Consider the following 18,085-nt stretch of genomic DNA (forward strand, 5'->3'; position numbering starts at 1 on the left):
TTTCAAATGAGGACCTTTTCCTTATTTTGCATAAAGGAGCATTTCGGGACTTGGGGGCTCGTGGGTACTCACCAGCTAAGTAAACATTTGAGAGAATCATTTTTCTTGATGAATTTTGTAAATAGCCACTGATCCACTGGCTTATGGGAAAGTGTAAATAAATGGCGAGTTTAAAAGCATGCAAACGCCAGGCTACACTACTGGCAGGTGGGTGACAACTGGCTTAATCTTAGTACCTCTTTTTCAGGGCTCCTTCCCACCCCCTCCAATCTTCTGCCAAAGGTCAGGGTTTGTGGCATTGGTCAAGCTCCATGGCGTAGGAGTTGGTGTTTCTCATGATACTCTCCACCAACATAACAGGTTTGGGGTTTCTTCCAGCAAAGCAAGAGAGCCAGGTGCAGATCAACATGGCGGCAGCGGCTCCGGCTCCAGCACAGTAATATGCCCAGCCAAGCTGGCAGGTACCTGTAGAAACAGGGACAGAGTCATGAAGGTTGGGGTGTCTGTTCACACTTCCTTTTTGCAATGTTAGGTTTAAAGCCAGTAGGAAACAGTGACTGCGGCTGTGTTTCCTATTTCCTCCTTTCCTCCCTTGCTGATGACTGGTATTTGCTTTAGCAAGAGGTTATAAAATGTTATTATTATGTTCCAGTAGGAACCTGGGGGTGGTGAGGGTGGTGGCGGTGGTGGTGGCGCTAGTGGCAATGAGACAAGAACATCTTGATCACGTGTCAGGGACTATGCTAAGCTCCTCAGACACACATACCACTGATCTTTATAGTACCTCTATGAGTTAGATGCTCTTATTATTCCTGTTTTACATAAGATGAAGCAGCCAAGGCGCAGGTTAATTACAAAAACTCACACAGCTCCAAAGTGGTAGAGTTAGAGATCCAAGTAACAACTGACAGCTGAAGTCACATGTTCAATCTAACTTGGACTTCAGGACTCCACAAATTGGGGTACATGCCCAGTGATACCAAATTGCAGGAGTTCTGAGAAAAAAAGGCATGCAGTGGCTTGCACGGACCTCCAGTCTTGCAGAAACCTGGTACTGACTACAGTCAAGATTGAGCTTCGGTTGAGATGACAAGATTGCTCTTCATGACTAATTACTTTTGAATAATGAGTTCTCTCTTTTCACATGGTATCCAGTGAACCTTAATTGTCATCCTTTGAATTGGCTAGCTGGAATGCCATATACAAAGTCTAAGATTGGCCCCAAGTTGGACTGCTATACTTCTCCATTCAAACCAGACTAGTCTATCCCAAATGTACCACCTCAGAAATAGTCTTTCTACCCTCAAGTCATCACTCATGCTGTCTCTCTTGCTGGAAACAGCTTCTTTCCTTTTATTCACTAATGCATATCTTCCTTGGAACACTACTCAGGACTCGGCACCAAACAAGCAGCCCTGTGGAAATTTGTCTATATACCCCTTACACCAGACATGCCTAGACGAAACGCTGGGAAGATTTGCCTATCACGTATTTTTCATCTGCTCTTTACCCCCTCCCAGGGTGTTGGTCAAAGTGCAAATGTATTTCTTTCTAATGCTTCCAATGCTCTGTCCATAGTGGGCGCTCAGTATATGTGATTTATCCCAATTCTTCAAAGATGGGAACACTTGTGTTTTCCACCTTCAACACCTAAACCTATGGCTTACATTTTGAATGAAAGTGACAAAACCTACTATAGTAGTATTCTACTTGTTTTTGGAATGAACTGTATTCCTTTCCATTGTAAGACCTATTCACATTCTTTTTCCTCTGCCTAAAATGTTTACTGAATGCCCACATGTACACCTACACTGCTCACCACCCTCTTTGCCTAGTGAACACGCAGTCAGTCTTCAGAGCTCAGCTCAATCGTTTAGTCCTCAGTGAAGCATTCCCTGACCTCCCTAAGTCAAATTTCTTCATAAACCCTCAATAGTGCCTTTCTTTCCTTCCATACTTGAATGAGGGGGTGAACCCCTTATCCCCTTCCATAACAAGTGTGAAAGCTTAGTTCTTCAGAGGAGATAGCACTTTATCAATAGACTGAGGCAGCCATGTAACATCCTGAAGTCCTATGGACCCTCAAAATCATGGTCAGAGGCAGACCACAAAAGCTATGAAAAAAATGAAATCCTCGAAGAGGGGGGTAGATTTAAAGCCCTTGGAAAGCTCTCAGACACAGAGCAGGAAAGGTGGGGGTCTAATACAAGTCTTCTAATGCTCACTCTGGTGCTCTGCCCTCTACTGGTTTTCTCAACCTCCCAAAAGTCATTTTGCCCTTATAGGACCCTTGACTTGTGAACCCAAAGAGGAAACTACTAGATCAATTTGTAATATACTCACCTGAGCTTCTCTCCTAATTCCCTCCAACCAAGCCCTCCTGTGCTGACATGGCAGAAGAGGCAGGAATCTGCTCTGGGGTGGGCCCACTGTCGAACAGCTACCTCCTCCCTGGCGTGCTCCCAATCCAGTCTAGACAAGGCATTAGAAGGTTCATTCTGTTTCTTCAGTTGCCTGTCAGGTCATCCCCTCATTAGAGTAGCAGGGATATTTCTATTAGGTACATGCACCCTGGGACCAGGGAAAGACTTGTTTCTGTAAATGAAAGGAATAAATGCATAGCATGCCATTACCCCAAAGCCCTAGGCAGGAAAAAAGCTGACAGAATGGGCAGCTAGAGAGTGAAAATCTGGCTAGAAAGGCCTCAATAAACCTTATTGAAGTCAAGTCAGAACTACATATCACTGGGCTAAGAGCCAATATTTAAGTGCTCTCATTGCCACCCGAAGTGCACTCCAAGTTCCCTCTTAGAGAGATTCCTACTAGGACACTGAATTGCATCTAAGCCCCAGGCTGCTGCCACACAGGAAACCAAGGAGGAAAAGAGGGAGTCTATCTTCTTTCTAGCCCCCTCCCCACAGCTCTACCTGTTACTTGCTTGAGGGAACAGAAGGGTGGGATCACTAGCATTGCAAAAGGAGGGGGAGGGGCAGCAGGCCTTTTAAGAACTGCATTTCCAATATGAGAGTTGCTGTTAGTACTCACCTACTTCACACAAAGCTGGGACTCTGGTGTGATGGCCCACAGAGGAACTCCTTTTTTTTTTACAGAAGCCTGAAGGTAGGGAAGAGTGGCAATGAACTGCCACCCTTTACTTTCAATCACCTTTTAGATAAGTCCCAGGAGTCATCACCAATCCTTAAATCCTAGTCCTTGAAGTATGATTGGTTCTTTTATTCATCTGACAAATACTTACTAAGTACCTATTATGTGTCAAACATTTTGAATGCACTGTCTCATTTGATTCTCATAACAGCCATGCTTTATTTCCTTATACAGCTGAGGGAACTGAGTTTCAGAAAGGTAGATGACTTGGCCAACTTACAAACTTTAGAGGTGAGATTTGATGCCAGGGATGAAATACCACAATCATCCATTTCAACCCCTCCAGGAGAGTGAAGCCAACGATATGTTTTATGGGAAAGTATGATGTCTCAACTAATCACTTCACCTAATGAGCACCAATTTCCTTTTCTTTAAGTGAAGGGAATTTCACTAGAGAGATTTCTAAAAGCCCCTTACATGTGAATAAAAGACTACAGGACCATCCAGAGAAAGAGGAATTATTTGTAACTGGGAGATTCCAGGCTAAGGTAAGGTCTTAGTATTGGGAAGTGGGCATTCTAGGCAGAGGTTATAATTGGTGTGAGCAAAGTTATATAAGAATGTAGACTTCATATTTCAGAAACAGTGCTGTAGTTGGCAAATATATGCTGATTTCAGACCAGAAAGCACCATGGAATCTATTATATTGCCCAGAAGCAGTGGAGAGCAAGGGAAAGTCTCTGATCAGAGAATGAGACACTAGAATAAGGTTTCAAAACCTTGATACTATGGACATTTTGGTCTGAAAAAAAATTTTGTCATATGTGATCCATGTGCATGGTGTGATCATGCACTTTGTGGGACCCTAACTATCAACAGACATTTCCAAATATCCCCCGGAGTGGCAGATTACAAGTTGCAAGTTGTTGTACAATAAGGCCCATTGCATTAGAGGTGTGGTTTGGGAAGATTAACCTAAAAGCTCTGTAAAGAGATCGGAGGCAGTTGCATGTGATAGGCAGAAGCCAGGGGACCCGAGACCGGGGAAGCTGCTTCATATCTAACAAGACGTAAAACAGCCTCCCACGATGAAGAATGATCTGGCCAAAAATGTTAATGTTTTCAAGGTTAAGCAACACTCCTCTAGGCAAAAATGAGATCTTTATGCTTTCAATTTCCTCTGAACTGAATCTAGATACCTGATAGATAAGCTCAACAGAATGTCATTATCTCCCATAAGAACAACTGTGTGGTTCCTTATTGATGTGGAAACTTGCTGGGGATAGTCAGGCTACAACATTCTAGTATTCTATCTCACAGAAGCAGGGGAAAGTCAAGGAGAGAGTCTCACCAGGTACTGAGGAGGAAGCACTATTTCTCTGGGAATCAGGAGATTGGAGCCTTTAAGGAAATCTCTTAACCCCACTACATCTCAACAATCTTCCCATTTAAATGGGAGAAAATAGATAAGTACCTGCCAAAAGACAGAGCAAGAGGACCAAATTATCTCTTGAGGTCCCTTTGAGAAATAGCCAAACTGTTGCCTTGCCTTTCAGATTAAATGTACTGACACTGAGCCTCCATACTGCAGTTGTTCAAGGGCCTATGTTTAAAAAAAAAAAAAACTGCCGTGATCTGACACCACACAGGTGGATTGTCTGCACATACATGCATAGATACCTATGAAGAGAAGAACTGCGTGGCAGGGTAAGGGGAGAGAAGCGGTCTTAACTGCAAATTAGCTTTATGCTAAAGCTCCAGGATGATCCCTGCAATAAGCCTGTTCCTTTTTGTGCTCTTTTGTATCATTTCTAACATTCTATCTGTGAGTCATTCTATTCCACTGTTGAATTTGCTGTGACAAGATCCCTCATAAAAGTTATTAAATCATCACTCAGCGGTGGGCCTGACATTTAAATCAAGACACGTTGCTTTTATTCCAAGTTGCAAATCAAATTGGTTCAGAGTTTGACTCTATTTTCTTTGATTCAGCATTAAGTTATGTTATTATAGTTTTGCTGTTTAAAAAACAAATTGTCACTGGTTGCTATTTAAACTGACCCCTCCCAGTCTGGTGCCCTACAGGGTCATGGTGTCTGACCAGTTGTCAGTGGATCATGATGAGCTACTGGGAGGAGTAAGACAGAAACCAATACCTTTGATGGGTCCTTGCATTGGTGTGAATGTCAGGGTTTGGAATCAGAGTAGGACAAAGACTAATGAGAGGCTCTCTCTGCAGGGGGCATATTCATAATGCCATCCTAGAGCCAAGTATGCTAGAGAATGAATCCAAAGAAAAGTCTTCCTTGGAGGAAGAACAGAGTATTCCCTTTGGAAGAGCACTTGACAATTTCTTATTAAACTAAACATATCCTTACCATACAATCCAACAATCATACTCCTTGCTATTTACCCAAACGAGTTGAAAACTATGTCCTCATAAAATCATGCACACAGATGTTTACAAGCAGCTTTATCAAAATTGTCAAAACATGGAAGCAACAAGCATGTCTTTTAGTAACTAACTGAATAGATAAACTTGTACACCCAGACAATGAACTATTATTCAATGCTAAAAAAGAAATGAACTATCAAACCCCGAAAATATGCATTGGAGCCTGAAATTCACATTATTAAGTGAAAGAAGTCAATCTGAAAAGCCTACATACTACATGATTCCAGCTATATGACATGTTTGAAAATGAAAAATTTTGGAGACAGTAAAAAAACCACATGATCATGCTGAACTGGGGTGGGGTGGAGAATGGTATAAGGAGGGATGAATAGGTACAGCACACAGAATTTTTAAAGCAGTGAAAATACTCTATGATATGATAAAGATAGATACATATAATCATACCTTTGTCCAAACCCAGAACTCTGAGGTAAACCATGGAATCTGGGTGATTTTGATGTTCCAGTATAGGTTCAATGATTGGAAGAAATGCCCCACTGTGGTGGAGGCTGTTGATAATGGGGGAGGCCAAGCATGTGTGGGGCCAGGAGGCAATGGAAAATCTCTGTACCTTCCCCTCAATTTTGCTGTGAATTTTAAACTGCTTTATTAAAGTCTTAATTTAAAAAAGAGACAGCAAAGAAAGTCTGTCTTTTGAATTTCTCAGTTCTTCACTTTTTTATTTTATTTTTTTATTTAAATTTTATTTTTATATTCCCCATACAATTACAACCCCCTTATTTTGACCCCAATCCCTCCTTTCCCCAACCCCCCAACTCCCATAGAATGTCTCTGGTTCATAGTTGTTTGTTGATTTTGATATTTTCTTTCTTATATAAGTTCTTCACTTTTAGAGAATCATCTAATGGGATACTAGGTCCCTGAAAGGTTGGGAAGGGACAGGTAAGCAGGACTACAGCAAGCACATAATGGCCACTAATGACTCTGAACCTGACTAGGGCTCGATGAAATGTAAGGGAACTTTCAGATGCATGAAGGTTGGGGTTTTTTAATTGTTTTATTATATATATATATTTTACATCATTCTTCATTTTTGTGCAATGCATGCTTTCCCTCTTAGGTGTAATCCCTGTGAAATTCCCACCACCCATTCAGCCAAGCACCACCGCCATAGTCCCTTCTGCTCTTCCCTCCCCTGTTTTGATCCCTCTCCCTCCCCCCCTCCCCCTCCCCAGATGCATGAAGTTTGATGTGATGCAAGTGTTGTCAACAGTCAAGTTCTGAGAACTGATACTCCAAAAGAAGGGGATAATTATAATCTAGATCAGTGCTAAGAAGCCTGGCTATCAGTGTGGTGGGGAAGAGGCTGATGAGAAGTAGTGTGGAGGCTGGCATGGAGCAAGAAGGGATCAGGCTGTCTGAAGAATGTGAGCAGTTCAGGGGCATAGAGTCGGGGCTGTATTCCTATACAAAGATGAGATATAAATTCTAGGAAATCATAGAGTCATGGATGTTGGCAGGTGGTTCAAGTGGAGCACAAAGAGAGCAATATTGACATCTGTATTTTATCTCATATACCCCAATAGCTAGTGAGAGACTGCTCTGGCCTTGAATAGACAAAATAAGGGAGCGAACACCCCAAGGATGAAGGAGGACTTGCATGGACAACCATGATACTGCCCTCACCATTACCACCCAGAGCTTGGCAGAGATATCTGTGTGGCAGACACATGGGGGAGCCCTCACGGCCTTCATCATATCTAACCAGGCAATACCCTCAGCTTCCGGGAAACACTTAAGGACTCCTTTGGAATTATATGGCATATAGAGATAAGCAAACCTAGAGAGAGATCAAAGAAGAGAAAGGGACTCCTGGAGGGCCAATGGGGCATGTGGAAGAGGAAGGGAAGAAAGGGAAGAGGAACTGATTTCGAGAACATGGGAAAGAACAATGGAGAACATGGTGCGTATGGACTGAGGAGCAGGGCACTGAGCCATTGAGCAGACCTCTTCCTAGTGAGGATGTTATTTTTTTTCCAAAGCAGACCCAGCTGAGGAAGACTGGTTGCTCCTCCCTTCACTGTGGCACCTCTACGCTTAATGACACTGGGGCTGCCACCCACCTCCCAAAGTGCTGCTTGGTGTGTGCTGGGTGAAAGGAAGAAGAACAGTTGCCATTTGCTTACTCAACAAATTTTTGCCACGGGGACCTGAATGTTGTGTCAAGTAGGAGCAATAGGGGTTTGGAAGAAGCTCCTGGCCCCATATGTTCAGAGAGATACTGCTGACTTGAAGGTCTCCATAGGTAGCAGCATAAAAACATTTCAATGCAGCCAAGCTAAATGAGGAGAGAACTTTCTCTGCTAGGTTCAGCACAGATGAATCATCTTCAAAGAGAATGCAAAGTCAATAAATTCAAGGGCAATTGTCAAACATCCTGCAACCCATCCCTGCCATGGCTGCCAGCACAATAACACCCAGAGCTACGAGAAGATCTCTCTTCTTACTCTCCAATGGGAGCCCAGAATGGAGCCCAGAACCCACTGAGGAATCCAAAAACCCGCAAATCTCTCTTGTCAGAGAAAGCAAATATAAGCAAACAGAAAACCCTGTGAAAGCTTCAGCAACTCAGGTAAATACGTAATTTCTAGTAGCTACCATTTGGCCAAATTATGTCTGACAAGACATTCTGAGTTGCCAACTCCATCTTGGTGCAAACCCAATGTTTTAAAGGGTTAGGGCAAGCCAGGGCACTTGTTAGAAAGTTGTGCAGAACCCAGTATAGTCAAATCCTCATGGGGACAGAGGCACCCTGGTTTGGTTGATTCTTTTTCTCTTCTACACACATTTCTGCCCAACAAACTGAGTCCTTCTTATTGAAACCTTCCCTGCCAGTCTTGAGCTTCTCACCTATCCTCGTACTTTGCAAACCAGTCCTTTCTATCATTCCTTGCATACCTATCCTGACTTTTAGCTACTCTGCGCATCTTTTTCTTCAATGGGAGTAAGAAGAACTATGTCTCAGTCCAATTTAAATGAGACATCTGAGTCTTTCTCAAAATAGTCTCTCACCTACCCGTGGGGGAAAAAAAAAACTTCCATGTCACCCTGTGTGCCATCCATCAAATACACTTTGAGTAGATTCTCAGAAGAGGTTCTCAAAAGAGCATAGACTGAATGTTTGTGTTCCCCCCATGCTGTAAACGATGTATTAAATCCTAATGTCCAAAATGATGGTATTTGGAAGTGGAGCTTTTGGGAGGTGATTGGGTCATGAGGGCAGAGCCCTGATGCTTGGAGTTAGTGCCCTTATAAAAGAAGCCTCAGAGATCTTCCTTGGCCCTTCCACCATAGGTGGCCACAACAAGAAGATGACCATCTATGAGCCAAGAGGCTTTTACCAGACAATGAATCTGCTAGCATCTTGATCTTGAATGTTCGAAATAAATTTCCAGTATTTATAAGCCACCCAATCTTTGACATTCTCTCATAAAAGCGGGTAACCTTGGGCCTTCCTGGTGGCACAAGGGGTTAAGTCGTAGCACTGTGAGGCTATCCACAGCCACTGCATCATGAGTTGGATCCCTGGCCAAGGAGCTGACCCAAATGGCACAGCAGACCTGTCCTGTCTTGCCCGCTGCTCCCCTCAGCAGTGTATTTCAGTAGATCTGCCTATTCTGTTCCCCACTGTCTCTGGTGAATCCTCTCACACTGCCCACCCCCTGTACCTCTGACCTATACACCAGTTCTTGCATGCATAAATACATAAATGTTTTAAAAAAAACAGCTAAACATGTATTGGTACTCTTTGACTCAGCATGAGTTCTTAAGGATACTTGGCCTCTAAAATATTGGGAATTTAGAAAACCTAAATCAGGGACCAGGAAAAAAACTAATTATAATAAAGTAAAAATCAAAATCAACAAGCACCTATAAACCAGAGACACACTACGGGGAGGGGAGGGGAGGAGGGAGTAGGATCAAAACAAGGTGGGGTGGGAATTGTATGGGGACTATAACCAAGATGAAAATGCATACATTGTACAAAAATAAAAAATTAATAAATTAATAAATAAATAAATAATGAAATATTGGCCCCCTCTCCTCTTAACATCTGCTCAATAGACCTCTGCTTGCATCCACTTGAACTTTCTCAGCTAATTAAGTCTGTCACTGGAATAGTAATAGCTAATATTGGTCAAAAGCTTCCATATGCCAGTCACCGTGGTAAGCTCTTTAAACATGTTCTCACATAAGTAAGATCGACAAACCAGATGAGTGAAAAGGAGCCAGGGAGAGAAGTGGAGCGAATGAACAAACCGTTAGTGTGCCAAGTGCTGTGATATAGAATGATACCAGACCATAACATCCAGTTTAAGGGGGAACAGGGAGTTTTCAAGGAGAAGTATGACGTAGGCTCAATGAGAAAGGGGAGAAGGGTATCCCTAAAAAAGGAAGACCAGGGCCTCCCCGGTGGCGCAGCGGTTGAGCGCTGGGTTGAGAAGCTGCCCGCAGCCTCTGCAGCACCGGTTCGATCCCCGGCTGCTCCCCGGCCACCGGAGGAGGGTCCCACATGGCGCTCAGACCTCTCCTGCCGCCCGCTGCTCCCCTCAGCAGTGTACTTCGGTCCTTCTGCCTGCTCTGCTCCCCGCTCTGGCTCTGGTGAATTCTCTCACCCTCCCGCGCTTCTGACTGTACCCAGTGCTTGTATAAATAAATAAATAAATGTTTTAAAAAATAAAAAAAATAAACAGGCCTTCTTTAAAAAAGAAAAGAAAAGAAAAGAAAAGGAAGACCATAGGCAACATGGTGTAGGTTTAAAGAAACACAGTGTCTTCAGGGTGACTTGACAAAAGAAGCAGCTTGAGTGGTGGTGCAAGTGGTGTCCAGGTCCCTACAGGCCATGCTAGGGAGTCTGGTCTTTATCCTGAAGGCAATATGGGAGCCATTGCTGAATAACACAGATGACATCAGATTTGTGTTTTTGAAACACTACTTTGGCAATAGAATGGGAAGCAGATGAAGGAGTGATGTGCAGCATCTTCAGGAATGGGGAGAGCGGGGCCATTTTCTGTGATCTAGAGATGAGAGCTGAGAAAAGACTGATTCAAGAACTGTAGTATTTATTCCTCTGACAGCTGATGTCGTCATTGTCTGGAGTTGACATTATTGTGGTGGTACTGGTTAGCTGGCCATCATCTTTTCCAATTAACTACCTTGGCTAATTCAACATTTTGATTGTGGTAAGTGTCCAGAATATGCTTATTGAGTAACTGTTACCTGTTTTTGACATAGTCTTCAAGTATGAATGCTGCAAGGTCTGGCAACCTGGCCTCCCTCAGCACTCAAGATCGAGTGTGTACTCATTCCAGCCGTGAACTTGGCCCCATGCCAGCAAACTACCTCAAGTGTCAGCTGTTTCCATCCATATTCCATTAGCCAACAGATGTAGACAACATAGACTTTCCTGGGGCCCAAGGTCCCTGAGTAATACCTAATGTCACAAACAATACCACCCAATATAGGTACAGCACTGGAAAACTTACAAGGCACTTTTTTCCATCTATTATCTTATTTAATCCGCTTTTACTTGTTTTTAATAATTCATCAAGGTCCAACCAGAGGCAAGAACATTGTTATAAAGGAAGGAACTGAAGAGCCCAATGAAGTGTTTGACCAGCGTTCTCACTTAGAGGGTAGAGACCGGGCCAATTCCATGTGTGCTTGGCCATGCAGTGCACGGAAAAGAGCCTGGCATGAGGGTGACAGGGAACTGTGTTTGAAATCATGCCCTAACATTTACAAGTTGACTCTGGGCAAGTCATTGAACCTTTCTGAGTTTACCCCCATGGGTAAAATAGAAGCAACACCATCTACCTACAATGCAGCTCTGAAGGGCAAATGAGACTTCACGTATAATCATTTAGTACCGCATGTGGAGTGAACAAAATACTTAGCCCTTTTTTCTCTCAGCTAAACACTCTGTCAACTAGTCCACTAGTTTATGGAGAGCATTAAAACACAGATTCTTAAGCCCCACTTCAGAGCTACAGAATTAGTATTTCTGGGGAGAGTGCCCAGATGATCGAACAACCGGAGCCACACCATGTGATTAAGCCAAGCCTGTATAGCTGTTAAACAAAAGCAGATGAGAGTGAGCATTTATTGAGGACCTATCATGTGTCTGATACAGTGCAAGGGACTTTAACTTAAAAGATATATTTGTATGTGGTTTCTCCCAATTCGCCTGACTGAGGAGTTCTTGGAGAAGATGGTTTGAAAATCTCACCTGACTAAGCATGCAGACAAAACATATATTTTCACCTCTCTAATTCTATCCTTGCAGAGAACTGCTCCTAGAATATCCAGGTGCCTATCTTAAAAACCCATTTCACTTTATTTAAAACCTTCTGGGTCAGTCTAGCCTATAACAACAACAGCGGTTATTGTTAACATTCGTTGAGTGCAAGTCCTGTACTAAATGGGTGTCAGGTATATCATCTTATTTCATCCTCACAAGAGCCCTATGAGATGGGTATTACAGTATTAACACCTTCACTTCAAATATTTTGTTTTGAAACAAACGCTTAGGATGCAGTATCATCCACAGTAGAGGAGGAAAGACGACACTCACTAAAGAAAGGTGAGGAGAAAAAAGGAAGCCGATGTTGAGGTTTATAGAAGGAAATCCAGTAGAGAAAATAGAAACAGGGCAGTTAATTGTGCATCACATTCTTTGACGTGAGGCCCAGAAGCCGGACCAAGAAAACAGCACAGAACAGAATGAATTTGCCTGACTTTACCGCCATCGTGTGGTGATCTGTTTTATAGACAGCCTGTTCGTAATTCTGTATTCTTTGTTTCAATCCCTGAGCCCCCTAGACCCTCTGCAAGACAATTGTGAGGACACTTGTGAGAAAATAAGACCAAGTCGAGCAGAGGGTCTCCCCTTGAGGCCTTTGTAGAGCCTTGCCTCCTTTGCAGTCATCAGGCTGGAAGTCTGGGATAGATTACTCCAGACATGAGCATAGTTTTCTCATGGGCGCTATTTTAGGAAAGGCTGAGATCTTTATATGCACCATATTTTTTATTCAAAATGAAAATAGCTTAGTGTCCCATGAGATGTACAGCGTCTCATTACCTTAGGTACCTTGCTAGTTTGAATAGGTCAGTGAGGAAACTGGCAAAGCATTGCAGCCTTCCAAATAATGGGGAAGAGTAATCTAACAGTAGCTCAACTTTCTCATCTTTTACTCCTTAATCTGTAGGGCATGGTTTTCAGAAAGCACATTTATGTCGTTTCATGTTCAAAACAATCCCTGAAGGCAGATAAAAATCATCCTCATGTTAGTCATGGGGGAAGTAGGTTTAAAAAACTGAAGTGACTTAGCTACGGCCACACGGTAAGATGGCATCAGAGTCACCCTACAATTTGTTCATTTCACTCAATGCATGAGATGCGTGCAGTGCATCACAAGCATCAGGGATAAACAGTTGAATTAAATTCCTCTCTAACCCACTGATGGAGTCTCTTCTGCATCCTCCAGCTGAGGCCTCTTCTCCTTTGGATGGAGCCTCCTCTCTGTGTGGGCTAGATGTGCAACAAAAAAACCGTTAGCAACATTTGAGCCTTGAGTTTTCTAGGACTGGCTGCCCAGGGCATTCAAGCTGATGTTGCCTGATGAATGAGTAGCTTTTTGCAATCCCCTTGTCTAATCCCGGGCCACCATGCCCACGGGTGAATGACATTAAAAGTCTCCTTGCCCCTAGGAATGCTGCTTTAAATAGAATGGTTTATTTTTTTCATTATCCTTCTGGATTTTAAGAACAAATTAGATAAATATGAAATGAAATCAAAGATCTCACCATAAAGGCCACAGCAGGGAGCTAGGTGAGTATTTGGACCCTTTGGTTACTCATCAGACTAGACCAATGCTTTCTATGTGAAAACAGGGAAAGCAAGGCCCAGAGCAGGTACTTGATGTGCCTAAGCAAGAGTAAGAAAATTTAAAGCCAGCTGTCTGGATACCCTGGCAGGGCTGCTTCCACCATACTCTGCTGCCCCTCTGTGGACATGAGGATGTATTAAGCTGCTTCATTGTGCTCTAGTGAGCACAAGAAAAAATTGTCCATAAAGGAGGAAATTGACAGAGAGCAAAGGTAACAGGAAATGCCTGGAAACTGAACCCACAAAGGCCAAACCTGTAAAAGGCTTTGAACTGGAAAGAATGAGAGGAAATGATGGGAGAACAAAGGAAATGGGCCTCTAAGGGAGGAAACAACGAACACATAGAAGACCCCGGGGTAGCCTCTGTTGCAGGGTTTTGCCACATTGAGTGGGACTCTCCCTCCCTCCCAGAAGCCAAGCCCAGGGTGTCCTCTGAAAAGTGGCCTTGAGAAATGGGCTGACGACCTACTAACAGCAAATAACATGTATTGTAGTTTATTGTGCTGCTTTGTGTGTGTGTGTGTATTACTTCACCTATTCATCTCAATAACTTTATGGCAAAAAACATTATGATCAGTCTTTGTTAATAGAGGAACAGAGAGGTTAAGTAGTATGACTGATGCTGTACAACTAGTAAGCACCAGGGCTTGGATTTGAACTAAGGTTCAAGTTCGAATTCCTTCTACCATCGACCTGTGTTTTCAACCATAGTGGTTCCTTGTTGTAATAGGTCTTTTTTTCTGAAAACTAAGGTACTGGGAGCATTGTTATTTTGACAACTGCTATCATTACCATAATAATGATAACTAACAACAACCATTGTCTGGTTGTTATATACCAAGCACTGCCCTCTTTTCCACATGTGATCTCATTTAATCTTCACAACCACCTTCTGAGGTCGCAATCAGCTCACAACTGCTGAGTAACTTATCTGAGGTCACAGAGCTAAGGATGGCAATCTGTGAAAACCCACTCTGAGCAGTAAGAAACCCTCCCACAAATTCTTCCCTGGATCCCAGTGCTGCTGATACCAATCAGGGGCTTGGTGAGTAACTGAGAGGTGGAGTTAAATGGATTGATTTGGTGTTGAACTGAAAAGGATTCATTTTTATGGGATGAAATCTTCATTTGATGGCTTGGGTCCAATTGACAACGACCAAAAAAACCTCTGTCTGGTTAAATTTTTCATTACATAATGAAAGTAAAGTGTGAGAAAGGCATTGCACCTGACAGGGCTGCTGCTGGGAGCCTTTGTCTGACTTCCCCCTTCTTATTGAATCAGTAATTCATTTAACAAACGGATATTAGATTACCATTGAGCAAAATCTACATTGTGCATGAGAGTCAGAAAGCCATTCCACAAAACCACTAGTTGTGGGGTCTTGAGAAAATCACCTTACTGGCTCTCGGTAGTTATAAATGAGCCAATCATTGATCTGCAAGGTCCCTCCCATTGTAGGTTTCAGTGCAAACCTGTAATTATTGTTTGGGCTGTCTCTCTGTCTTAAATATTTGATTATTAATCTCTTCTTTAAATGAATAAAGAGAAGAAAGTGAGTCAATTCCCTAAATAGCTCAACTCTAAACTCTGGTGGGTAAGAGTCACGTAAGACAGCAGGTTCCAAAGATGGACTGGGACAACATAGGACCTGAAAGAGGACTAGGACACATGAAAGGAGATCCTAGAAACAGAAGAGGCAATAGAGGGGAGGAGGTCAAACTTTTGGCTTAAGTGCAAGGTGTAACAGACTGTATGTTTTTGTCTTGAGAGCTCTGACTTCCCCAAGGCTCTGATCTTTTTACTACCGCCACATATAAACATATATTCTTTCTCTCCCAAGAAAGGAGACTGTGATAAGGTGTACATAAAGAGTAGGATATGCCAGAAGAAAACAAAGAGGATCCACGTAGACTGTATATGATATTAAAACATGGTGAATTACAATTTTCTTCTATGATAAAACTTAGTGTCTTTATCAGTGCTAATCAGAGCACTGTTTAGTTCTTCTGTTCATTTTTTAATCAGGATGGGTTATTTTTGGTTATTAAGTTGTGTAAGTTCTTTATAAATTTTGAATATTAACCCCTTATCTGATATATATAGAGAGAGGTTAGGGGTCTCCCCTAAGCCTAGTTACAGTGGATGATGGCACATAAACTGATAGCCCAGTGGAGATTCATATTATGAACACACCCTTGCCCAAGTGGGGGATCCCCTAGGCAAGATAGGCCCCACTAGACAAGATAGATTCTACACATTTCATATATATATGTATATATGTATTCATATGTGTGTGATATGTGTGTATATATATATATACATACACACAGAGAGAATTTTTATCTTATTCTGTAGCTTGTCTTTTCGTTTTGCTATTTTTTTCTTGTGCTGTGTATAAACTTTTGAATTTGATATAGTTCCATTTGTTAATTTTTACTTTTGCTGTTTGTTTTTGGCATCATATCCAAATAATCATTGCCAAAACCAGTATCGATGAGTTTTTCCCCTACATTTCCTTCTAAGAATTTTGTGGTGCCAGGTCTTATGTTTCAGTCTTTTTTTTTTTTAAAGATTTATTTATTTATGCAAGAACTGGGGTACAGGCCAGAAGCGCGGGAGGGTGAGAGAATTCACCAGAGACGGAGAGGGGAACAGAACAGGCAGGCGACCAAAAACACTGCTGAAGGGAGCAGCGGGCAAGACAGGAGAGGTCTTCCATGCCATGAGGGTATCTCCCTGGCCAGCCGGGAATTGAACCTGTGCTGCAGAAGCTGCAGACAGCTTCACAGTGCTGCACTCACCCTGCTGTGCCACCAGGGAGGCCCTAATGTTTCAGTCTTTAATCCATTTCGAGTTAATTTTTGTGAGTGGGGTAAAAAAGTGTTTGAATTTCTTAATATGTCTCTCTGGCTACTCCTTTAAGGCTCCTTAATACGCTTTTCTTCTTTACTAAGGAGTATAGCAACTAATGGTCCTCCCTGGTGGCAGAAGGGGTTAATCAGAGCATAATCAAGCAATCCGCAGCCATTGCAGCATGTGTTTGATCTCTGCAGCCAGCGGGCGACCCATATGGCACAACAGACCTCTCCTCTCTCTCCCACGCTTCCCCTCAGCAGTGTATTTCAGTCAGTCTGCCTGTTCTGTTCCCCACTCTGTCTCTGATGAATCCCCACCACCACCGTCTCTGGCCTACATACCAGCTCTTGTCTGCATAAATAAATAAATCTTTAAATAAAAAAGAATAGCACAGTTTTCTCTTCTTTTCAGCATTAAACAAAAAAAGTGCTAATATGGAACTATGTAATTGGAGAAAATGGGCACAAAATATGGGCTACAGAGGGATGAGAAACAGGCAACTGGACGAATGCAAAGATGGTTCACAAAAAGAACTAGGAGGGTTTGGGATTGAGCAAACCCTCCATCCATAAGGAGTCACAGAACAACACATGTACTGAGGAGAAGGAAGCTGGAGTAGTTGGGGAAATGTAGTACAAGAGAGAGGGTAATAAAGTAAGATAATGGAATAAAGAAAGAAAGAATAACAAAAATATAGTAATAGAAAAAAGTGGAAAAGAATGGTCCAGCGCTAACCATAACTGAAGGCCATCGACTGGGGGCAGAGGCAGCCACACACAATTGCTTGTTTGGGGCTAGTCCTTGGGGATGGTGATTAATGCAAAAAAAAAAAAAGCCAGATGATTTGATGAAATCACATCTTCAATATTTTTTACTTTGTCATTCTACATTTAAGCAGAATCACAATAACTCATTCTATGAGGCAAATATTACCCTAATACCAAAATCTAGCAAATGTATCACAAGAAAATTAATCTATAAACAAATACTCCTGCTGAATACAGATGTAAAAAGCCTCAACAAAATACTTATAAACCAAATGCAGTAATTCATAGGTTGGATTACATACCATAACCAATTGTGATTTACCCGGGAAATGCAAGGTTGGTTTAACATTTGGAAATCAATCAATAAAAATGACTACGTTCATCTCAGTAGGCAAATAATAAGCATTTGACAAAAGCCACCACACTTTCATGATGAATATGCTTGATATACAAGCAATAGGGAGAACTGAGCTTTTTCAACCTAATAAAAGTCATCTATAAAAAAATCACCACATTTTTGTAGCCCTTCCCTTATATTTGTGCAATGAACAACTGCTTCCTCCAGAAATGGGTCCGATGAGACTCAAAAAACAGTCTAATGCAACAGAGAAAGAAGTATTGGAGCGAAAGTAATAGGTGAATGGATGGCTTTGTTTTTCCAAAGTCCTCTTCTATAATTGCGTATATTTAAGGAAACAGACTAGCCCCCTCATACTCTCTTCCATTATAATAAGTTGGGAAATTTTTTTTTCGGGTTTTTGTATTTTTAATTATTTTTATTTTTTATTTTTATATTCCCCATACAATTGCAATCCCCTGATTTTGACCCCAATCCCTCCTTTTCCCACCTCCCCCCCCACCAAAGTGTGTCTCTGGTTCATAGATGTTTGTTGATTTTGATTTTTTCTTTCTTATAGTTATTCTTTTTTCCTGGTCCCTTATTTAGGTTTTCTAGATTCCTGTTATGAGTGAGACCATCTGGTATTTTTCTT

At 42.2% G+C, this 18,085-nt stretch overlaps 1 protein-coding gene across 1 annotated transcript in view; it reads right to left on the bottom strand.

The window, feature by feature from the left end:
• Positions 1 to 283: 283 nt before the first annotated feature.
• LHFPL1 (LHFPL tetraspan subfamily member 1) overlaps positions 284 to 18,085 on the bottom strand; it is a gene marked incomplete at its 3' end in the record, with an annotated part of 31,303 nt that continues 13,501 nt past the window's right edge. The window contains exon 3 of the mRNA XM_084259098.1: positions 284 to 465. Coding sequence (XP_084115224.1) covers positions 284 to 465 — 182 coding nt within the window. The remainder of the gene's footprint in view (positions 466 to 18,085) is intronic.

Source organism: Talpa europaea (assembly GCF_964194135.1).
Source record: "Talpa europaea genome assembly, chromosome: X".
Lineage (NCBI taxonomy): Eukaryota > Metazoa > Chordata > Mammalia > Eulipotyphla > Talpidae > Talpa > Talpa europaea.